The sequence below is a fragment of the Epinephelus fuscoguttatus genome, linkage group LG23 (genome assembly GCF_011397635.1).
Source record: "Epinephelus fuscoguttatus linkage group LG23, E.fuscoguttatus.final_Chr_v1".
NCBI classification, from domain to species: domain Eukaryota; kingdom Metazoa; phylum Chordata; class Actinopteri; order Perciformes; family Serranidae; genus Epinephelus; species Epinephelus fuscoguttatus.
In genome coordinates this window covers 5968067-5992671 of record NC_064774.1, presented here as the reverse complement: position 1 = coordinate 5992671, position 24605 = coordinate 5968067, and the positions used below count along the sequence as shown (strand labels likewise).

At 43.2% G+C, this 24605-nt stretch overlaps 1 protein-coding gene across 1 annotated transcript in view; it reads right to left on the bottom strand.

Annotated features, from left to right (window-relative positions):
• The window catches only part of npy2rl (neuropeptide Y receptor Y2, like), a 78439-nt gene that overhangs the window by 15694 nt on the left and 38140 nt on the right, over positions 1-24605 (bottom strand). Inside the window, exons 2-3 of the mRNA XM_049567699.1 lie at positions 17556-17772; positions 15160-15292 (exon numbers count right to left, since the gene is read on the bottom strand). Coding sequence (XP_049423656.1) covers positions 15160-15292; positions 17556-17711 — 289 coding nt within the window. The 5' untranslated portion in view covers positions 17712-17772. The remainder of the gene's footprint in view (positions 1-15159; positions 15293-17555; positions 17773-24605) is intronic.

Sequence of the window (24605 nt, the reverse complement as noted above, 5' to 3'; positions counted from 1 at the left end):
TTGAGCAGTCGTGAGTTAAATGTTTGCAACATCAGAATTTATTTGGTAAAGGTGTTTCCATCTTTAGTGCACCTCTTTTTCAAAAAAGGCACAATGCCACCTCATATGAGGATAAAAAACATCGCAAATGTTTCTGTTTCCATACAGCTACTCTGATACTTATCAAAAGTTCAAGTTCAAAAGCTTTTGTTTTTCTTTTGTCAATTTGCTATATGTGCAGGACATACAGAGAATGGGACTGCTGTTTCCCTCTCACCTAGTTGTAACGCCACACAATTTAAGAGCTAAGAATAAGCTACATTGGAATAATAATAATGATAATAATAATAATACAATAAAAACCTGACCCAGACTCTGAAACTAAAGGCCCTGACACTCCAAGCCGACAGTCGGCCGTCGGTGAGCGTCTGTCGCTCTAGTTTTTGCGGTGTGTCCCGCACGGTCTGCACTTTGGCATCGGCAGCTTTTCAGCCGATTGAGCATGTTGAATCACCGGTGGAGCTTGTCGGTGAGAGAGATCACTCTGATTGGCTGTTCAGGTTTTATTTCCTCGCCCCTGTAGCGAGTGAATCTGCCTGTAGTGAAACCGGGGCTAACCGGTGCTTCCTCCTCAGGCTCCACTTCACTCAGCTGCCCCACAGACCCGCTGCTTCTTCACACTTTAACCTGAATAACAAACCGGAGCTAGCTGGGAGCGGCTAGCGGAGCGTTAGCCGCAGCATGACCGGAGGGAAGCACAGCCAGTTAGCCTCCGCTAGTCTCTGAGCTAGCCCCGGCTCTCCGTTTGGATCCAACCGGAGCACCGAGCCCTGGTTTGTTATTCAGGTTAAAGTGGGAAGAAGCAGCGGGTTTATCGGGCAGCTGAGTGAAGTGGAGCCTGCGGAGGAAACACCGGGACCGTCTGGATGTAGTCTGTGTAGTGTGTTCAAATGCAAGGGCGTCGTGAGGCGACGTAGACGACGCAACACTTGGCTTTTGTCGCTGCTAGTTCTTTGTGTCCGCACCTTAAGAGCTCATGTGTCCCCATCGACTCTCCAAGGGTTCCCACCCACACAAGGTTTATAGCCTGCAACAGTCGTACCAGTTACGATTACCATGACCCGGATGATTGAGAATCTTCACCAACAATGAAAACAATAAATACAATTAAAACTAAAAGCAGTATGACTGAAAGACAAGACACTCTAAACTTATGTACAGTCCAGGTGATCAAGGTGCACCTTGATCAACAGCAGCAGATATGGAGTGGTGCAAATGGTAACAGTGAAGTAAAGCAGATCCAGATCCAGATCCAGTGTCCCAACTCTCACATGACAAGAGCAATCCACACCTCATAGCCTCAACCTGTTTCAGTGAATCCACTCTACAGTCATATTCCCAACACTGGATGAAATCCCTGGATTACGTTCAATGCCAACATGACATTCCTCACGGCTGCAGGCACCTTCATGGACTTCTAAGCATCTCTTCATGCTCTCATCTTCCTGCAAGCTGCTGCTGCTGCCAGAGGTGAACAAAGAGGCGATCTGCCACTGTTGTTGTGTTTCCACTTGTGATGCAGCTTGTACTGTTTCATTCAGCGTCATGTTCTTTAATTGGCTCGCACAGTGAAGTCACACGATCATCTGTGTCGTGTAATAATGAGACGACTGCTCATATTAAGACAGAAAGACAAACAGAGACCGAAGGAAATAATGAAAGAGCGAGCCGAGGAGCCTGGGGGCGAGGGAGCGGAGCGCTCGCTCCTCGCTGGTCCAGCTCGCTGTTTGTTTATCACAAACTGTCTGCTCTCCTTTTGTATCGGTGGGGAATTGAACCGACAACTTTTTGGCTGCCATCTACCTTCTACCTTCGTGCACATTTCACATCACATCAGTCACAGAGTCTTTCTGTCCTCTGGTCTTTGTCTGGCTTTTGTTACTCCGCTCAGCGTCGCCTGGCTGCTCATTTCAGTCAACTGGAGCTTCAACAGCAGCAGAGTCACGCTCACAAAACACCAAATATCAAAGGAAACTGCTTATTAAATGTTACATATGTGCATAGTTTGAGTTACGTGCTCTTTAGAAATACCCTTTAATTAAAAAGGACAGAGTGACACCTCAGATTACTCGATTTCAGGCATTTGAACCTCTTTGCCAAGCTCTCTCTTTTCTCTACGTGTCTATTTCTGACATGTTTCTGTTTACAACCAAACACCATGACTGTCTTCAAAGGGAGATTGTGCGTAAGTGTGCGTCATTACTCCCGAACATGTCGAGACCACAAAGACACGCTGAAGACACAGAGGTCCTGGTGAGAGATCATGGAGGCAGTGAAGTGCAGCTGGGCAGAGGATGTGACAGCAGCCTCAGGTAGAGACACTCTGGGCCCTGTTTCAACAATATGCAGCACATCATCTAAAGCGCATGTCTCAAGTGCATTAAGGGTGTATCCTACTCCTCTTTTGCAAGTTAAACAGCACAAAATCTGAGCACAAAGGGGGTGCTGGTGTGCTCTGGGTCTAACATAGATTTAACTGATCAGTGTCATCTCCCATTCCCTTTAAAACCCAGGTGTGCTGGGAGCTGCTGAGAGCGTCATAGCATAAACAAGACTTCAAATAAGAGCGGCTCCGACAAAGAGTCGGACATTTGAGGGCCTTTTAATCTCGAGAGAAAGCCACGCTATGGATGCATCCTGACAAGTTATAGTGTCTGACAAACAAGCAGCATCAGTTCACAAATATGTGACACTCCTACAAGTCTTCCCATACACACACATTCAGAGGGGCTTCCCATCACTTAAACTGCTGTTTCCTGTTATTGCTATCCTATCGTAATGCAGTAAGAGCAGTGATGTCACTGCAGCAAATATCATTAACTCCCTCACTAACAAAAAAAGGCAATAGAAGTTATATTGCTTTGCATCTTTTATGTCTTTGGGGCAATAATAATAAAAATTAATGTTTACTTTTTAACAGACCTCATAGTTTATTTAAATATAGACCTCTACCAAACGATGAAATGGCCCTTCATGGTTATTTTAAAACAGCGAGACAAAATCCAAACTAGAAACCATGTACTGTAATAATGATTGTAATATGTTAGTATATTAACGTATGTTAATTTGTGACCATGGAATCAGTAATTTTACCAAAACCAGCATTATTTCCACCTATTAATTCTAGATATTTACCATGACATTCTGTAAAATGTGAACATAGCAGAGAGCAGAGCAGAGCTGCTGTCTGACTCCACATTAAGGCAGACTCCTTGAGGCTTATTTCAGAAGCTAAACGTTTAGTTCTGTTTCCTCTGTCAAATTCGATTAGACTTTATCACCCAGAGGGATATTTGACTTCACAGTCTGTTCAAAACAAACAAAACATAAGAGACAATACACAGAATCTCTAGACCAAACCTCACGGCACCAACAACACAACAGCAAGGCAGTTTGTTCAATGCCGCAATGGCTAAGTGGACAAAACTCGTGCTAAAGCGAACCTTCCCCTATTTTAAAGTTCTATATCGCCGGCCCGATGGCAAAAGTTCAAAGTAGCGATAGAGGGGATGATCAGTGTCATTTGCTATTGTAAGTGCACGGCATATTATGGCTTCGTCATTCATATCAGAAAGCTGGGGTGTGGGGAGACCAATGACCTTGGAAGCAATACGTTCAATACTGAAGAATTTGTTTTTTGTTAACTAAGGTCAGGAGATTTAGCTCAGCAGTTTTAAGTTTTGATATTTGCTGCAGTGTTATTCTGTAAAATGTGAACATAGCAGAGAGAAGAGCAGAGCTGCTGTCTGACGCGCATTTACACGAAAGGAGAAGTGTCACTTCATTTATTATTTCTGTTTCCTCTGTCAGGTTTATAACTACAGTTTGTTTTTGTTGTGCTGCTTAAATAAATCAGTGTTTGGACACTGTGTTACTGTATGAAGTGCGTACATGTGCCTGTGGTCATCTGGTGGGAGGGGCTTAGTGTAGAGAGCAATACGAGGAGGAGGGTGTGTTTCAAGTTATGTTCCTTTTTTGTCTTCTCCAGATTTCAGCTTTAAATGATAACGGGCAGTTTTGAGAAAAACTAGAACAGCAAACCGTTATATAAAAACTGTAAAGAAAGAAAAGTGACACACAGTAAAGTATCAGCTCACACAGAGCGTTTGTTTTCCTTTAATAGATCGAGGCCGAACTAAAATGTCTGCGCAGACTTCTGTTACATTTGTTGTTGGAATTGTATTTGTCACTTTCTCTGAGCTATTCAAACTGTACATGTAAAGAAAAGCTTTCATAGGAAATTATTTTCACAAATAGTTTGTCTCTCAGTTGCGCTCAGCGCCCGGCTTCCATTTGATTCCTCTTCACTTTAAATGTTCTGTTCCTCTTCATGTCTCTGTGCTTAGTTTCTCTCATGAATACATTAAAGCAAAGCGTTTGTCTCTAAAGGAGCAGGTTGTTATTTTCTGTTACACATTTCATTCCCACTTAGTCTCTGTTCTCCAACGCACAGCAGCAGCAACTTTTCTAACCTTTAATGTAACTATGAAAGATTGGCAGCAGCACTCTGATTCACATTATGTGTCTCTTACGCTTCATTTCATGCAGCTATTTTCTCTCTCTGGCTCACAGCTTGGTCTCTTGTGTTGCTATATTATAAGATGTTCTGCCACTTTGCTTTAGAACACGAGCGTTTGGCTTCTGCAGATGACACTGAGCAGCAAACACAGTGAAGACAATGAAGAGACTTCAAAGAGACGACTGCTTGTGTCTTGCCAGGCGGGTGAGGGCAGTGAGAGAAGCTAAACTTTTAATGGAGTCTGTGGCATCTGTCCACACAGTATTTATATGTCTTTATAAACCACATCTCTATGCTCCTTGTTAAATGCTACAAACCAAAAACAGTTGTACTGCACGCTGCTTTTAGCCTCTTATCTGTCGTCTGAGTATCTGACTGATAGCAGGTGGTGCGCTCAGCCAAGTCATCCAGCGCCGCTGTGTTTATTTTGTAGAGCTCATAATGGATGCATATGAGCGGAGTTTCTCATTTAGGAAAAAGAGGGGGTGGTGGATGGTGTGACACGTTGGCAAGATGGCCGCCAGGCAGCAGACGGCAGCAGACCACTGCTCAAGACGAACAAACAACGAGAACGACGTGTGGACATTTCCAGCCTTGTTCTTGGCGACGAAATTGGATAATTTTTTACATTACCAGCCATTTTTGTTGCAACAATACTGGGGATTTTTTAAATGACATGCTGGGACATTTCTAGCTGTGTTTGTTGCTATGAAACCAGATATTTTTTAATGGCACATTGTGACATTTCCAGTCATGCTTGCTGCAACAAAACCAAGTATTTTTTAACGACACCTCAGGTCAGTAGTGTTTGCGACATTTGGGGTCTTTTTCAAAAACACCTCAGGATGTTACTGGTTGTTTTGCCGTGACAAAACCAGGTATTTTTTAACAGCATGTTGGGACATTCCCTGCCGTTTTTGTTGCAACAATACCGGGTCATGTTGGGACATTTCTAGCTGTGTTTGTTGCTATAAAACCCAGATTTATTTAAATAGCATTTTCAGTTTTGCTTGTTGCAACAAAACTGGATATTTTAACGACATGTTTGGACATTACCAATCATGTTTGTTGCAACAAAACCAAGTATTTTTTAACGACACCTCAGGTCAGTAGTGTTTGCTGTGACAAAACCCAGATATTTTTTAACAGCATGTTGGGACATTACCCGCCATTTTTGTTGCAACAATACTGGGTGTTTTTTAATGACATGTTGGGACATTTCTAGCTGTGTTTGTTGCTATAAAACGGCACATTGTGACATTTTCAGTTGTGCTTGTTCTTAACAAAACCGGGTATTTTTTTTTAATCATGTTGGTACATTTACAGCCACGTTTGTTGCAATGAACCGTCCAAGTATTTTTCACAACATGTTGGGACATTTCTGGCCAGTTCAATTCAGGACGGACAGACGTGGTTGTGTTTGTTGTGGCAATACCAGGAATTTTTTTAATGCCACATCAGGACATTTCTCCTTGTGTTTGGTGTGACTGCAGGTATATTTTCAACGACATGTTGGGACATTTCCAGCCGTGTTTGTTGACACAAAGTCTACTATTTTTGAATGACACATTTTTAAGGACCTTAAACCAAACAATGATCTTTTAACATTTGACTCTTAAAATATGACACGTACAAATGTAACATATCACTGGTTTGTTTTAATGTGAGATACCAACATTTATTCTGGAAACTGGGTCGGAAAAAAAAACACATGTAAATCACTAAGTTTTGGAGGTATTTTGTGTTTTTTAGGCTAGCAGTTTCTCTCTGCTTTTAGTCTAGGCTGAGCTAAACTAGGCAAAAAAAAGTCCATTTTGAATAATTCAGCAACTCACGCTTTATATTCATGGCTAACGTTTGGTGAACACAATACAGTAAGTTATAGTGAGGCAGACACTGAGTGTGTGGGATGGTCCTGCAATTAATGTTCAATTTTTTAAATTAATTGTAACCACGATGTCTCTCTGATCTTAACCATGAGAGCATTTCCATGTGCAGATATCGTAGAAGGCGAAGAATGTCCAGATGCAATTAATTTAACAGAAACTTCAGCAGAGCTCTCAGGATTTCATTTCCAAGACTTGTTCAACTTAAAAGACGAAAAGAAGTGAGTGTTTTTCCAGGACACAGGCAGTAACTGTGTGTGTGTGTGTGTGTGTGTGTGTGTGTGTGTGTGTGTGTATTTATTAACGACAGCCAGCGGTTAAGTTTTACTTTGCATCCAATTTTCTTTACACTTTTCAGAACAACCAACACTCCAGGCTATATAATGATGTTAGCGCACATCACACACTGCTAAACACACACTCATGCACTTAAACACACACACACACACACACACACACACACACACACACAAAATCAAAGAAGCTCCACTTTTCACTCGATCGATATTATTTATTTCTTCCACGTTATGAACTGATTTGGTTTTATGTATTTGATTGAATAAAAGTTACCGACACACTGAACTTATCCCTCCCTGCTGTTGTGGGTTATTACACTGCTCCTGTTACAGTGGATTACATGTAGACTGAATGATTTTAGGAGTGGAATATCAGAGTTATATTAGTACTGGAGTAGTTCAGGTCAGTGGTTCCCATCCTGGTGGTGTGGACCCTAATAATCTATGTGAATCTTGGGGTTTGCAGAAGATAGGTTTCTGCTACATAAATGGTAAATGTACCTTTGTAGTCTTCCGACCACTCCAAGGGCTTGCATCACCTGTGTCTCGGCCAAAAAGTTGCACATGAACACACCGCAAAGACGGCGGCAGTTAGCACATCAATAACACAATCAGAGCATATTTACCGTGCGGTAATGAATACCAACACAAACCATCAGGAAACGTTTCTGATAAAGAGCTTAGTGGATTAAAAAAATAATCTGACCGTATGGAACAAGTTGGTTTCGGTCTCACTCCCTCTGGACTTCAGCTCTTTGTTTACTTTCCTCACTTGTTTCTCTTCTCGTGCGCAGAGCTCAACTGACTGAGTGATTTCATGCACCGACAGTTTCCACCATCGCTGATTCAACATGCTGAACTGGCCTAAATAAAACCAATGTGGGCTGACGACGTCAGAGTGGTGTGTCAGGGCCTTCACACCACATGTCACATTCATCCATTCACACACTGGTGACCGAGGCTAACATACGAGGTGCCACCTGCTGATCTTCCAATCAGTGGACAACGTGTTCTTCCTCCTGAGCCACTCACACACGAATATGTTCACATGTTTCTAATGTTTGGTCTCTTCAGGCCTCTAAGAATTATTCATATGACTGAGTTTTACTGGAGGATTGTTCTTCTAACAGAGACTGTAACAATAACAGACGTAGATTCTGTGACGTCACCCACTGGTTCCAAGTTTGGCATTTCAGCCGTCAGCCGTTGTTTTTGGAGCCAGAGGTGACCATATTTGGGTGAGAGGGTGGGGCTGTGGAGGAGCATAAATACAATGTGGTGAGTTATATAAAAATTCCACCCCTGTACAACTGACATAAATAGTGACATTAGCTAGCCTGGAAATCCAGACTCAGATCCAGAAAGATTCTGAGTCTTGCACTCACCGATACACCCTTCCCACCCAAAGCGAAGGCTTCTAGGGCAGTCTTCTGTTCCTCTCTCAAGGAGAAAGATAAGTGTAGTTGGCTTAGCATTTCTTCCAAAGCTAAACTGAATGGACGCGGTCCATCAGCAGCTGCCATCTTGGTTGTTTACTTTTAGACTCCTACGGTGCAGTGCTCTCCTCATCATGTTACGCCCACCCAGAGCCTGCCTCTGTCAGACAGACTGATCTAATTGGTCCGATGGCGATTCAGCGGGCTCTGCTCGTCGGGGCCAGATCCCCGTGCAGAGCAAATTTGAATCTGCCAGGGGCGGGGCATCTGGATTTCCAGGTCAGAAATTAGCTATAGTGTCCAAAACCTTTTTTTTTGTACCAGGCTGTAAACATGTTTATTTCTGCTGTGAAGCTGAGAGTTTTATGACGGAGGGTAAGGGCCACGTTAAAGAAAAAAATTATATTAGATTTTGAGAATAAAATTGTAATATTATGAGTAGGAGCTTGTAAATGAACGAGAAAAAAGTCAGAATATCACGAGCCTAAACTTGTAATTTCACGAGGATACAAGTTAAAATATTACAGGATTAAACTTGTAATTGTTTGAGAAAAAAAAGTTGAAATATTACGAGATTAAACTCATAATTTTAGGAGAAAAAAGTCACAGATTAGGAACAGAAAGTGGGGTCACATGGTATAAAAGAGTAATGTAAGTTTTAGTAGTGTCAAAGTAATATAATGTGTTACCAACAAGATTCCACATGATATGGGTCCGGGCAGCTAAGCTGTCAGGACACTATTGTAATCCTAGGTATTCTTCTTCTTCTTCTTCTTCTTCTTCTTCTTCTTCTTCTTCCGAGGAAATCATTCTTCCCATGGGTGAAAACTCACCAAACTTTGCACAAAGGTCCAGTCTCATGCCAGATATCCTCAGCTGTAAACTCAAGCCAATAGTCCTGATGGTGGCGCTACAGCAAGCGTCTAAAGTTCAAAACTTTGAAAATTCATAACAAATCAACCATACGTGCTACAACTTCACACCTTTCATCAAACTGTAGCCCCAATACTGAAGAAACTTTGGTACATTTAAACCTATTAAAAATTATGAAGTTCATCACTCTGTTTTTTTCAAAAACTGTAAAACTTCTTAAACCTATCTCCTCCCACAGTTTTTGCTCAGTTGACACCAAACTTGCTACAGAGCATCTTCAGACTGTCCTACACAAACTATGTTTCTCAGATTTTTGATTTATCAAAAATTGAGCCTACAGTGCATCAAAATGTTTGACTGTAAACAGTACTGTAAACATATACATGCAAATTCTTGCTAAATAAATCTTCAGTGTTCATGAAAAAATGACAAAATTCTAGAGTCATGGTAGATGATGTGTGGCAGATTTCAGAACTTTATCACAAAAACTGAATTTTTGACAGCATTTTGAATTTTGCTCTAATGTGAACATTTGGAGTCAATGTAAAAATGGCAATTTTAAACATCAGTTTTTCACATATGGAGCAAATCAATCACTGTTACAAACAAATTACCAACATCTCCATGCTGTCTAGATGCAATATGTGTATTTTCAGATTTTTGTTTCGATAACTGAAACTGATTCTTAGTCTCAGAGGTTGTGAGTTCAAGCCTCAGCTGATGCAAAAGGCAGATTGTGTTGCTAAATTCCTAAATGTCTTCCAATTCTTCTGCTTGCTGCTCAGAATTGCCTAAAAATGCCCGGACCCGACCCATCGCTGCGCAGCAGCTATAATATTACATTTGCAATGTCACGTAACACGTTACCATCCGAAATAAGCTGTCTCTCATTTTCCATTCACCCACACTAACGCCAGTGTGCCACCAGAAAACAAATCCCCTGAGGGTTGTTGTGTCATCTACAGACCACATTATTGAAGGGTGGTACTGCTGATCAGCACATCCGGGTGATGCTGCACCGTGTGTTACCGTGTTCAGTGTGTTTTACAACACATCCCGCTCTGCTTTGCATCCCAAGGCTGCCTGAAAGATAAGGGGGATCAGGAGCTGGCCTCTGGTTTGGTTTTTGCTCGTCCCAGTGATCAGCACATCTGGGTAAAGCCATTGTATGTGTTAGTGTGTTGGATCTTTCTCCATTCACGTCCCTTGAAACGACAGATCAGAGCTGGCACAAAGTCCTGTTCTTATGCATAGTGCCAACACCCCCAACACTGTGCGTCACTTTTTATACCATGATACTGACTTTCCAGTCTTAATCTGTGACTTTTTCTCCTCACTGTATGAGTTGTAAGTGGCTAGTGTTCTGCTGCACAGAGTTCTCTCATCTGTGCTTTTAAATTTAGAATACAGTATTTTAGTTTATTATTTATTTTGAGGCCTCTAACAATAATTCATGCTATGATATGTGAGGTTTCACTGCAGTGGTTAAGTGGCACTTGCCCATATGGAATAAATAAGCACAACCCTTCTTTATGTTTATATACTATTAATATGCAACAGCTAATGTGTGTGAGACACAAGATGCTGCTCTCTTTATATAAACATAATTTGATGTTTAAAGCAGCTACAAAGAGTTCAACACTGATGTCTCTTCATGACCTGCATGAGGAAACGAGACCGTCAGTAAGAAGACGTGTCTATACAGTTAACGCGTGTCCTCGGGTCACACTCTGTGAAATCAGATGGAATTATGCTTACATTTTCCCGGGCTACATTTGGCAGAGAGTCGTACAGTTAAAAGGAAGCAGAAGGAGATTTTTCTTTCTTTATTTCCGACGTTGTGTGTGGTGGTTTTGGCTGATACTGGGGCCGGATCAGCGAGGAGACGAAGGAAAGACAGGGCTGAAGGGGACAGTGGTGGAGCTGAAAGTATGAGTCAACCCTGGTCGCTGATTCAAAAGATGGAGAGAACGGAGTCGTCCTGATTTGGCCTCCGTCCTCCCAGACTGGTTTGTAAAATGAAGAATTCTCTCTGGCTTTAACTGAGCAACTGAATCTCTTGGGTTCAGGCGTACAATTAATGGAGCGGATTATGTGAAGGTCATATATTCTAATCCTCACTTCCTGTGGGCTACAGCAACACTAAACCCCTGAGCTTGCCTGAGAAGGACTAAATGCACAAAGCTGCTATTTTGAAATATCCCATGGAGAGAGACTCTCACTGCAGCCTGTTCTATTTTGTTGTGAAAATGTGGGCGTGCAGCCTCGTTCTGTGGACGATAAACCAGGTGCAGACTTCCATCTGTGTCACCGCTGATGAGGAAATACAGCGAGTGCTGGACGGAGCAGTGAGTGACAACAACCCCGCCCACATTTAAGAGGACTGTCTGAACACACCGAGGGTCTAGGTACCATGTCTGAAGGCTTACTGCTGGCTCCAGAAACAGGTCTTTGAGGTTTGTATCACAGGAGGAACAGACTCTGTCCCGTCGCTGTCTGAGGTCCTGAAGTCTCCCTCTGAACCCGTCTCTCTCCGCGGTGCTGAAATCTCTCACTGCTACGTTCACTGACAGCTTGTTGACTCTGTCTCACCGTCACTGCTGCTTCTCCTAAAATGTGTGTCATGAATAAAACATGCTATTGTTCATGTCTCTGAGAGCAGAGGAGGTTCCCCTCCCGTCCCACACAGCCCTGCACCGCTTCACACTCCATTACCTCTCACCGTTCACACGTCATGTTCATTAAGTCCTGCGCTGATGTGTTCGCCCGCTGATTTGTTTTCATGTTAATTCATGCCTTCATTACGAGGTGTTTACTACCAAGGCTTTTTAATTAAATGTTTTCATCTTTTAATGGTTCGAATCAGTCAATGAGACGATGTCAGGAGAATTAGATCGAAGTTTGGGAGGAAGACTCTGACTGCACTTCTTTCCACCATCTTTCTTTTGTGTTTCCTCTCTATTGAAGGCAAAAAAAACTGCCTTAAAAATAAAACTTTGAAACACCTCCTCTGAAACACCTCCAGAGCCTCTGAACAAAGCTGATGCAGGCAGTAGATGTGCGGTTTAATCATGCACCAGCGTGAAATTTCACAATTGGGCATCTTGTGTCACCTCACAGGCGGAGGACTCGTGAATGTCGCCTCCTCGCGCTCATCTCATTAGAAATAAATAGAGCTGAGGTGACATCAGGAGGCGTGTGTGGAGGCCGTTACTCTGGGAGAACATTATTTATGTCACAGCGCTGAACAGATGTTTGGTCAGAGATGAGATATTCTGCAGCTCATTAAAATCACGTGAAGCTCTGCAGGCTGTCACAAACACACAGTTCCCTCCTTTACGTTATATTTCATACATAAATCAGCCCTGGTCACGTGATGGCCAAATGAAACGTGATATCTTCATTTTCCTTTCACTTTGTCTCTGTTTTTGGCATCTGCTGCGTTGCTGCCCAGTTAGAAAAATGGATCAGAGAACTTGTTTCATAATCTGATGCTGGCTGATCAGGAGGTGCGCGGGAGCCTGTTGTCAGTGGGCTGAGCCGCCCAGCAGACACATGCTAATGTGTTTTAAATTAAGACGCTGACAAATGTTGAATCACATTCACCAAACTTTAAACTTTCTGTGGAAACTGACAGAAAACCAAAGTGATTCTTTTTGTAGCAGATACTGACGTCAATATTTGTAGGGCTGATGGTTGGTTGGTCGATATGCTGCTGCAGAGTCCTGCGCCAGGTAACACTCTGTGTAATGCGTAAAAATACATTTATATATATATATAAATAAATTCACAGGTAAAAATGAACTACACACAGATGGACAGTGGCAAAACGTGTAGCTCAGCGTGTGACGTAAACAGTGACGTGGGAGGGAAGCCGCGGCTGGTCAGTCCTTCGGTGATTCTCTCGTAAGTCGGCCCGTTCTTCACCGTCCCCATCATCTGACGGTTAATGGCCTCTTCGTTTGCGAGGACAAGGAGGGCGCGCAATTCCTTGTCTCCCCAGTTGCTCATCTTTACAGTGTCTGTCAGGTTTGTGTCTCCCTCTTGCTACTAGCTGCTCGCTAATTCCTGCTATCAGCTGTTTCCTGTTTATCCACCGCCAGTGGCTCGCACGAAAATCTGGCAGTGTAAAAGAGGCTACAGCGTCCTACAAATAATCGTGCTGTGTTTTTCTTTCACTTCCAAATGGGACTGTGCAATATATCAACATTGATTTGAGACGAGATATCGTCTTAGATTTTGTGTATCCAAATATGGTAACTCAGTGATGGCAGCCGGAGTTGGCCCAGCTGATTAGGCCCAATTCCAGGGCATCATTCATGCCAAGTCTCAGCCGAGTCTGGTCTGACTTATTTCTTCCAGCCTTCCGAGTTTGGGCCAGGTCATGTTTGACAACGGCTGATTCACGGCTGCAGAGGCACGGGGAGTTTAGTCAACATTAAAACTGGAGTGAATACAGTGGCAAACTGCAGTTCCTCTAATGTCCACTAGAGGCTTGTTCCCAGAGCGTGTCAGTCCCTGCAGACCCCCGTGTTACAATGTCCAACTTTACAGCCTGGTTTTGGTCTCTATCGTTTCAACGTTCATGACGACAGCATGAATGTTGAAACTATTTTATCTTATCTGACTATATAATGAGGAAAACTCTGTGTGTGTGTGTGTGTGTGTGTCTGTTCCAGGTTTTTCTCCTCACTGACTTGGTCAATCCATGTGAAATTTGGCACAGTGGTAGAGGGTCATGGGAGGATGCCAATGAAGCAATATTACATCAATTGGCCAAAGGGGGGCGCTATAGCAACCCATTGAAATGTCAAACTTTGAATGGGCATATCTCATGCCCCGTATGTCGTAGAGACATGAAACTTTGCACAGAGATGCCTCTCCTCATGAGGAACACATTTGCCTCAAGAACCCATAACTTCCGCTTATATAGATTTTCCTCCATTTTGAATTGTTTGAAAAACACTTCAAATGGATCTCTTCCTAAGAAGTTTGAGCGATCTGCATGAAACTGGGTGAACATAATCTAGGGACCAATATCTAAAGTTCCCTCTTGGCAAAAGTTGGAAAACTTCCTAAAACTGAGCTTCTATAAGGCAATGAATATTGCGGAGGGCGTGGCTCATCACATAAAGGTGTAGAACATCTCAAGGGTTTCACCCATCACCACGCAACTTTGTAGGCATATGACCACACATAATCTGAGGGGACCCCTCCATTATTGAGCCCATCAAACAAAATGGGGGCGCTAGAGAGCTCATTTCTTATCTAGGCCTAACCGCCATATGGATTTTTACTAAACTTGGTAGATATGTAGAACAGGACGCCTCAAGGTGACTGGAGAAATTAAACTCTAATTGGCAACTGGGTGGCGCTATAACAACAGAAAAATGTCCTGACGTCCTGATGCTAACTTACTCTGCAACTCTTATTTTTGTTGATTCAAACCAGAAAAAACAAAATCCATTGCTTCTGAAGAGCTGCTACAGCTTACATGTTGAGTTCAGCTGGATATTCTGAGCAGTGTGATATTAACTGATGAGAGAAAGGAGACTTGATGTTTTATGAAAAGTAAATTAGCACTTTAAAGAACATCACAAGTCAAAGTCCCTCTTGATCCTTGTCTCCTCGCGCTAATTAAAATAGTCCTCAAAGAATTATGTAACAAGCTGGATATCAAATAAAAAATAGATGAAACAGATGTTAATGAGCGTATAGTATGAATCAACTCCAAAAATACTCTGCTCTTCTTCACGCTGACATTTTACACCTTGTAACAATAACGCCGGTTTGTCCTCGATGGACGTTTGAATGTCAAACACATGACAGCTAATGTTTGATTTCATCTCTGCAACACACAGCAGCAGACGACTCCCGGAAATCACCGGGAAACAGAATATAACAGCTGACAGATGTTTGAGTCATCGTCTCACACACACACACACACACACACACACACACACACACAAACAGGCCGTCGTCTTTGGATGTCAGAGAGGATTTCCTGTCTCTGATGAGGTTGACAGCATTGAATCAGAGCCACCGTGTGTGTGTGTGTGTGTGTGTGTGTGTGTGTGTGTGTGTGTGTGTGTGTGTGTGTGTAAACATACCAACAGCCAGGTTGGCGATGAAGAAGTTGGTGACAGTTCGGAGCGTCTTGAAACGGTAGATGACATAGATGACCAGAGAATTCCCCAGAACGCCCAGCACGATGATGGTGCTGTAGGCCAAGATCAACACCACCTGCAGACAACAACAACAACAACAACAACAGTCAGAGGTGTTTGTTTTGATGCAGCAACAGCTCGGTTCACTATACTGGAAATAAAAGAGGACCAGCGACGACATCTGCTGCTTTAATGTTTTGAATCTCTTTGTACTGATACTGATTTATATGTGTGAGACAGATGGAACTGCTGATGTGCTCACAACACGTCCAAAGAAAGAAGTTACTGATATTTTCCCTTTCTTTCAAGCTGTGACTCTGAAAGCTTTGAAAAGGCAAATAAACAAACAAACAAACAAACAATCTATACAATCAGCACAGTTTCAAGATTAGAGTCACCAGTTCAGTATCTGACCAAATGTCTCCCCTTCTGTTCCTGAGATATGACGTTAAAACATGATGATGTCACAGTCAAGCTGACCTTTGACCTTTTGACCTTCATTATTTTATCCTGTTAGACATTTGTGTCAAGTTTGGTCAGAGTTAGTGAATGAATTCTTCAGTTAGGGACAGAAACATGTGGTGTGAGGTCACACTGACCTTTGACCACAAAATTCTAATCAGTTTATTCTTCAGTCCAAGTGGACGTTTGTGCCTAATTCAAAATAATTTGCTGAGGGCTGTCTTGAAATATCACGATCACAAGAATGAGAAGGGAGAGGTCACAGCAACCTTGACTTCTGTTCATCAAACTTTTATCACTTCAGTGTTAAATCCAAGCAGACGTTTGTGCCGAATAAGAAAAAATTCCCTCAAGGAATTTGAGACACCGTGTTCAAGAGAATGTGACACAAAAGGTCACAGCGACGTTGACCTTTCACCACAAAGTATCTAATCAGTTCATCTTTGAGTCCAGGTGGACATTTGTGTCACATTTAAAGAAATTCCCTTTGGCCCCTAACACCAGGGCCACACCGCCTGCGGAAGCGCTGCGAATAGCCTCGAAGCGGCGAGAAGTGAAGCCAGTTTCCTTTCGCCGCCCATGTTAACCAATTGTGTCACCCACACCGACTGCGCCGCACCGCGCAGCTCTGTGGCTGGCTCGCGCCCTGCAGCGATCGTTTTGGCGTCTCGTCTATTTTCTGCGCGAGCCGTGAGCGAATGTGTCAAGCCGGGTGACGGAGACAACAGCTGGGAGCAGAACTGCTTGTCGACCAGCGTGGAGAAATGCGCGTCTGATGTGAACAGAAGTGCTCCGGCTCGCGCGAGAATTTCGGTGCGCTGCACTTCGCAGCACTTCCACGGGCGGTGTGGCCCTGGCGTAACACACAGAAAGCATTGTGCAGGTTACAAAACACGAGGCACACTGCACTGCCTTTTTTTGTCTTTAGAATGCCACTTGTTAAGAAAACAAAAACATTCTGTTGTTACAGCAGATAAACAGAGATCTGTGTGGGTACATGAGACCCTAAAAAAGAGGCTGGATCATGGGGAGTACCACCAGTTGGTCCAGGAGCTTCTCCTCCATCATGGACGTTTACAGTACTGCACTTATCTGCTGTTTTCTATTCAGATGGTGCTAACTGTGCTTTGTAAAGTCGTATAGCTCTGGGTATCCAGCAACCACTACCACCAGTTTCTCCTCCATTGTTTACCAACTGTACACTGGTTGTCGTGACCACCACAGAAGCCCCGCCCCTCACATCACGTTTGAGATCACGTGGAGCACTTTTCTGCTCTTTCCTGCTTTTTCTTAACTCGAGGAGTTCAGAGCGCTCCGGCAAAACACCAGGCGCGTCGCGACACAACAACAGTGAGCAAAAAGCTTCATTCTCATTAAAAACTGTTACAAAAAGCTGAAACACTTCCTGTGTGATCAGGGCCTGAAGGTGTTCTTCAGATAGAGAAGCAAGAGGAAGCGCAGGAGTCTAGTTTGCTCTCAGTCCACTTGTTCTACATTATGCACAAAGGTCATTGTGGGATTTCTGCCAAATGAAGCCAAGATCAAACTGCCTACTGCAGCTTTAATCAGTGCAGCTGAAGGTTTGTGACTGAAACGTTGTGAAAAAGTATGTTTGGAAAATGAACAATACATTCAACACGTGTTATTGGATGTAATTGTGTCCCTGCACCTCAACGTGTGCAATACCTGTTCTTCACTTTTTATTAATGCAACATTAAATGTTTCCATGCTCTGTCCTCTGTTGGTTTAAAGGGATAAATACTTCTGATTAAGTGCCATCTGTCGTCCCAGCTGTGATCTGATCTGGCATCAAAGTGCTACACTACATCACTGCTGCACAGAGGAATGGAGTTTGTGTGGTAAAAATATTCCCCTACCTGCACACTCAGCAGTTTAATGGGGTCCTCTGGAAAATTCACTCCCTCTAACACCAGCGGAGGCAACGCCGGCGGGTTAGCGCTGCCAGCATTCAGGTCGTAGTCCGGCAGGGGCGGGAGGAGGAGCTTGTCCTGTGTGGTGTTGACGACCTCCATGTCTGGTCATATGTGTTCAGCCGGCAGCTCCATTTTACAGTCACACACTCTGTCTCACGGCCTGAGGGGGACAAAGAAGCAGATGGACAAACGGGTAAATAAAAGCTGACTGTCGTCTTTTGTGGCCACTAGAGGGCAGAAAGCAGCAGCATGTTATTTACTTATCGAGTCAAAGTGTTTGATGCACAGAGCAACAATAGCATCCCTCTGGAGGCGTTTTGTGTCAACCTGATGAATGCTATTCCAATATTCTCTCTCTTTTAGCTCTATTTTTGGTCTCCACCACCTCCTGGGTGAAACACTTGTCTCTTTAGCTGCTAAATGCTCCTCTGTCTCCACAAGCTAGTCTCTGAATGTATTTATTAGAGAATAATTTTGCCAGGAAGGACATAATTCCACCGTGTCTTTTCATTTGTTTCAGAATTTGTACACAGACAGCAGATTAGCGTGAGTCATCGGGCTAAAGCAGGACATGAATTTATGTGAGGCTGATTCCTACAAAACCACAGTTTACATGCTCTTTGGTCAGTAGCCAGTTTACACCCTCACTAAGCCTCCATGCTGTGAGCAAAGACGGACCATGCAGAACAGATTGTGTTCTCACCAACATTGTTTCACTCACAAATCAGGAGCAACTCTGGTGTTAATAATCCCAAACAGCAGGCAGACAACATACTGCACACCCTCCTTTTCAACATGTTTCACTCACACTGAAAACACATTGTTCCAGCGGTTAGGGATTTCTGTGGCCAAATAATCAGGTCACTTCATCAGACATGTTACTGGGTTATTCCTAATCCCTGAACCTGGCGAGAAACCTGGATTAAGTGTGTAAATGAGATCAGATTACAGCTGAAAGTAGATCATCAGATAATCTACAGTGCATGGAAACACACCAGATAACTCTGGGACTTTTACAGAGGCACAGTCACAGATGTATCTTGTTTCTGCAGGAATACAATCAGATAAAATGATGCAGTTGATTGTTGTTAATCAGAGGAACTTCACCTTTAAGAGACTAGAAGAGTCTAAACACTGGCTGCTTTAACTCACATTCAGAAAGACATTATGTTTGTTTTATACTTGATATGAGTCAATAATCAGCCCAGCCGGCTGAGGAAAATGTTGGTTTATGTTTCTGCACACGCTGCATATGCTACATTAGCACATGACATACGTATCATATCAAAGCTTCTAATGTGATGTAGTACATGAGCTGACCGTCATCTGGTAGTGGAGGGAATGGTGGATGGTGTGACACCTTGGCGAGATGACTACCAAGCTGCAGATGGCTGTTTGAGACCACTAAGCAACAAAACTGGTTGTTTTGTAGCAACCTGTCTGTGTTTTTCCAGCAGCTTTTTAGGCACATAACATTGGTGTTTTATAGCAGCACATCTGTGTTTTACAATAAGATTTTTGAGGCACCAAATGTTGGTGTTTCGTAGCAACCTGTCAGTGTTTTTCCAGCAGCTTTTGGGCACGAAGGATTGGTGTTTTGTATCAACCCATCTATTTGTATAAGCTGCATTTTAGGCACCAAACGTGGGTGTTTTGTAGCAACCTGTCTGTGTTTTTACAGGCACCAAAATCGGTGTTTTGTAGCGACCCATCTGTTTTTATGAGCTGCTTTTAGGCACATAACATTAGCGTTTTATAGCAGCACATCTGTGTTTTATAATTAGATTTTTACGCACCAAATGTGTAGCAACCTGTCTGTGTTTTACAATTAGCATTTCAGGCACCAAATATTGGTGTTCTGTAGCAACCTGTTGCACGAAGCATTTGTGATTTAAGGCACCAAACGTGGGTGCTTTGTAGTGACACACCTGTGTTTTACAATTTGATTTTTATGCACCAAACATGGGTTCTTTGTAACAACCTGTCTGTGTTTTACAATTAGCTTTTTAGACATCAAACATTGGTGCTTTGTAGCAACTTATCTGTGTTCAATAAACTGCTTTTAAGGCACCAAACGTGGATGTTTTGTAGTGACACATCTGTGTTTTACAATTAGCTTTGTATGCATCAAACATCGCTGTTTTGTAGTGACCTGTCTGTGTTTTACAATTAGCTTTTGAGGCACCAAATGTTGGTGTTTTGTAGCAACCTGCCAGTGTTTTTCCAGCAGCTTTTGGGCACGAAGCATTTGTGTTTTGTTTCGACCCATCTATTTGTATAAACTGCTTTTTAGGCACCAAACGTGGGTGTTTTGTAGCAACCTGTCTGTGTTTTACAATTAATTTTTTAGACATCAAAAATTGGTGTTTTGTTGCAACTTATCTGTGGTCAATAAACTGCTTTTAAAGCACCAAACGTGGATGTTTTGTAGTAACACATCTTTGTTTTACAAACATTTTTAGGCACAAATGCGAGTGTTTTGTAGCAACCTATCTGTGTTTCTCAAGCAGCTTTTTAGGCACCTAATATGTCAGTTTTGTAACAACCCGTCTGTGTTTTTCTAGCGGCTTTCTACGTACCAAACATAGGTGATTTCCTTTCTGGCGACTGAACTGTAATAATATTCAAGAATATGTCCAGTAACTACAACATTAAAAAATGGCGTTACATTGATTGGTAACAGCTAGTTGTCCAGTTATGGTTATAATGACAAGAATAAAACTTGACAAACTGAGCAAACTTTAAAATCAACTTGACAGCCCGCTCTGCACTGAAGCTTAACAGTGACATAAGCTTCAGTGAAACTCTCCTCGCTCTCTGTCTGAAAAAAGATCTACACAAGAAAAAAAAAATCACCCTATTGTGATGTTTGCAAACAGCCAAATCTATTCTTTCAAACATGAAAGTGCGAGGCTGGTGTGTCATCTTCAAGAGAGCATCTTTGTCTCAGTGTGAACAGTACAGACACCAACATTCAGAGAGAATCTCAACCAGACAACAGGCCAGGCTTATAGAAATAACATCAGTTAGCTACAGCAGAGTAGATTTGCAGACAACAGATGTATCTGGTGAAAACAGCAGTCCCTGACCTCCAACATCTTGTGTAAGTTTGAGTTAGAATTGCAGCTCCTGTGATATAAAAATCTCAGCCTTTAAATATGCCGTTTATCTCTGTGTTGTGTTAAAGCGTTCAGATATCTGCATTTCACACAATAACCTCCAAAAAACACAAATGTAAAAACTATGACAATAACGTGGCAACTTTCAGTGTGCTCTTGAGCATCACAGTGAACCCGTCAGCCCGGGTGATGCAGAGCAGCAGATGGTGGTTGTACCGGGCAGCCCCCACTGGGCTCAAACCTCCGGGCTTTGAATATTCATACAGAAACCAAAGGAAAACCTTTTGGGAGCTTGGATTGTTCCCGACCATGTGGGCGAAGTGAAAGTCTGAGATCCAGCAAAGTTTTTGGTGACAGCTGCCAAAACTCCTCCTGTGCATTGTCTTTTTAGAGGGTAGCTTCAGTGTGTTTCAGCCTCAACCCTGTTTCCAATGTTTTTGTGTCTAAGTGACTGAAGGGGACAGTTTTTAAACTGGTCCAGTACTGAGTGGCCGGACACTTGTCTGACAACATTATGAAATGATCCCTACAGACACAGAGCTTTGTGTTCAGCCAGAAACAGCCCAGAAATCTCCATCACCAAACCCACCAGACTCCATTTAAATAAACAGTCATGTTAGCCTGTACTGAGGCAGCATGTTGTCACATCTAACTGGGTGAGTTAAGGGTTAATTCAAACCAAACCAGAGTTGCACATTGTTGGAACAGTGGAAACATGAACCAAGGCGGCTTTTGAAAGTTTAATTTTGAGTCTGTCAACTTTGAAAAAATACTGTTTATTTGAAGAGTCTGGTGGGTTTGGCAACAGCAATTTTGGGGATGTTTCTTCTCAGCGTTTTAGGCACCAAACATTGGTGTTTTGTAGCAACATGTCTGTGTTTTTACAGGCATCAAACATTGGTGTTTTGTAGCAACCCATCAGTTTTTATGAGCTGCTTTTTGGCACATAACATTGGTGTTTTATAGCAGCATATCTGTGTTTTACAATTAGATTTTTACGCACCAAATGTTGGTGTTTTGTAGCAACCTGTCTGTGTTTTTCCAGCATCTTTTTCGACATCAAACATTGGTGTTTTGTATCGACCCATCTATTTGTATAAGCTGCTTTTTAGGCACCAAACATCACTGTTTTGTAACAACCTGTCTGTGTTTTCAATTAGCTTTTGAGGCACCAAACACTGGTGTTTTGTAGCAACCACAACTTTCTGGTTAAACAAAAAAGATCTTACTCTTTAACACAAAGGTGCTTGTGTCCAAGTGACTGATTAGACAAACCACCAGACTCCATTTAAATTAACACATTTCATTCAAAGTTGACAGAAACAAAATAAAACTCACAGAAACCATCTTGGTTCATGTTTCCACTGTTCCAACAATGTAAACTCTGGTTTGGTTTAAATTAACCCTTAACTCACCCAGTTAGATGTGACAACATGCTGCCTCAGTACACACTAACATGACTGTTTATTTAAATGGAGTCTGGTGGGTTTGGTGGTGGAGATTTTGGGATCTCAACAGAAAGGATCTGACTCTTTCAAAGCTCTATCTCTGTAGGGATCCTTTCTATCATGTTGTCAGACACTTAGAATAACAATCTGATCCTGTCAGTGACAAAAACAAAAACTTTTAGTAGACACACACTGACGGTTTGCAATTGCCCATACGCGTTAACACTGCAGCCTGTTTGATGGCTGCCCCCTGCAGCCTCTCACTCAACACTGGACTGCTTTCAAAAATTGTTCATCTCATTCGACACAAAAACCTTTTTGTGAAAGAGTAAGATTCATTTTGTTTAACCATTAACAGCCCCAAACTTGCTATTGCCAAACCCACCAGGCTCCATCTAAATAAATGGTATTTTCTTTCGATCTTTAAATTTAAAGTTTTGTCAAGAGAAACAAAATAAAAGTCACAAAAAAACATCTTGGTCAAAGAATCCCCATCTCAGCTTTGGTTGTCAAACCCTTAAGGTGCGGACATACCCAACCCACATCAAAGAACTAGCGGCGACGAAAGCCAACTGTTGCGTCGTCTACGTCGCCTCACGTCGCCTCGCGTCGCCTCACGTCGCCCTGTGTCAGTTGCATTTGAACACACTACACGGACTACATCCGACGGCCAAGTAGCACATACGTTCTGCGCCTGCGTGAGAGAGAGTGAGAGAGTGGTACATCCTGTCAGCCGAGGGGTTTCCTATCTGTGCTGCCAAGCATCGCAGCACCTCCACGGACTATTACATCCAGACGGTTGTTGATCCCCGGTTTCACTACAGGCAGATTCACTCACTACAGGGGCGAGGAAATAAAACCTGAACAGCCAATCAGAGTGATCTCTCTCACCGACAAGCTCTGCCGCTGATTCAACATGCTCAATCAGCCGAAAAGCCGCCGACAGGGGTCCAAGTAGTGCCAACAGTGCGGGACACACCGCAAAAACTAGGGCGACAGACGCTCACCGACGGCCTGACATTGGCCGTTGGCATGTCAGGGCCTTAGAATAACAATCTGAACCTGTCAGTGACAAAAACAAGCTCGTACACTGAGGCTGTGAACATGCTCCGAGTATATACTGCAGTCTGCGTGGCAGCTGCCGTCTGCACCGCTCTCACTCAGTGCTGGACCCATTTCAAAAACTGTTACTACTTACGCACTTAACTACCTGTCATGAAAAACATACTCCAACAGAAAGATATCACAAACACTTTCAGCATCAGAGGAAAAAAACAGGAAACACAACACCACAAGTGTAAAGCTGAACCCTTCAAAATAAAAGTCTAATCCACTAAATCCAGCTGTGCGTCACAGAGCAGAGACTCAGACTGAAGCTCTGGGTTCACAGGTGGGAGAATGTCACACCAGCTGTGTTCACACAAACACACACAGCTGCGACCTCTCCGTTTCACAGCTCCGTGATGTCGGCCAGTCAACCGGCCCCGAGGGAAACTTCAGCACGCACGCACACACACGCACGCACACACACACACACACACACACACACACACACACACACACACACGCACGCACACACACACACACACACACACTCAGATATCCGCACAGGAACACAGATACACACCAACGGAGAAACTAACACACTCACATAAACAACCCAAACAGATTCTCTAAGTCACACACACTCACATGGGAATAAACACACACACACACACACACACACACACACACACACACTCCAGTGAACTGATTCACTGAGCAAGTTGCCCGAGGGCATTCAGCTCCCTCCTGCTCTCGCTCACCGCTGACAGGATCAGTGACGACGCCAACTCGGACTCGCCAGAAAAAAACAAACAAACCAAGACGCAGCGAGGCGGCGTTGTGCCGACTCACCTCACCACAGGTCTGAGGCGTCGCACCTTCTCCTCCACGTTTACATCTCGATAAACACAGAGAGGTGACAGGTTTCAGCTCACATTACAGGAAACATCTACTCAAACACAAACCTCTTCAGAACATTAAGATGCGGCTCGTGTGGGAGTTCAACATGTAAATGAAGGTCTGTGGTGCACTCTGGGAAAAATAACCACAGAAACATGTTCAGGATTTTTCTCTCTAAAGCTGCTGATCTGTTGGTTCAGTGACAAAGCAGAGTCCAGAGTGGACGTGTGTCAAGACGCCTCTGGTGTGTAGGTTTTACAAAACACACAAGTGTTGACGCACAACAGCAGCAACACCTCGACAGGCAAATCGCTCACCTGCCTGAGGTTCATGCTGCCATATCGTGTTGTTGCTGCACCAACGTTAGCTTACGCAGGTAAAATCCCCGTTACCGTTGTGACGTTAATGAACAGCAAGAAATAAGAAAGCTTAGTTTGTATGAGATCAGACAGGGCTCCTCAAAACCTCCCCTCAAAAGTCTT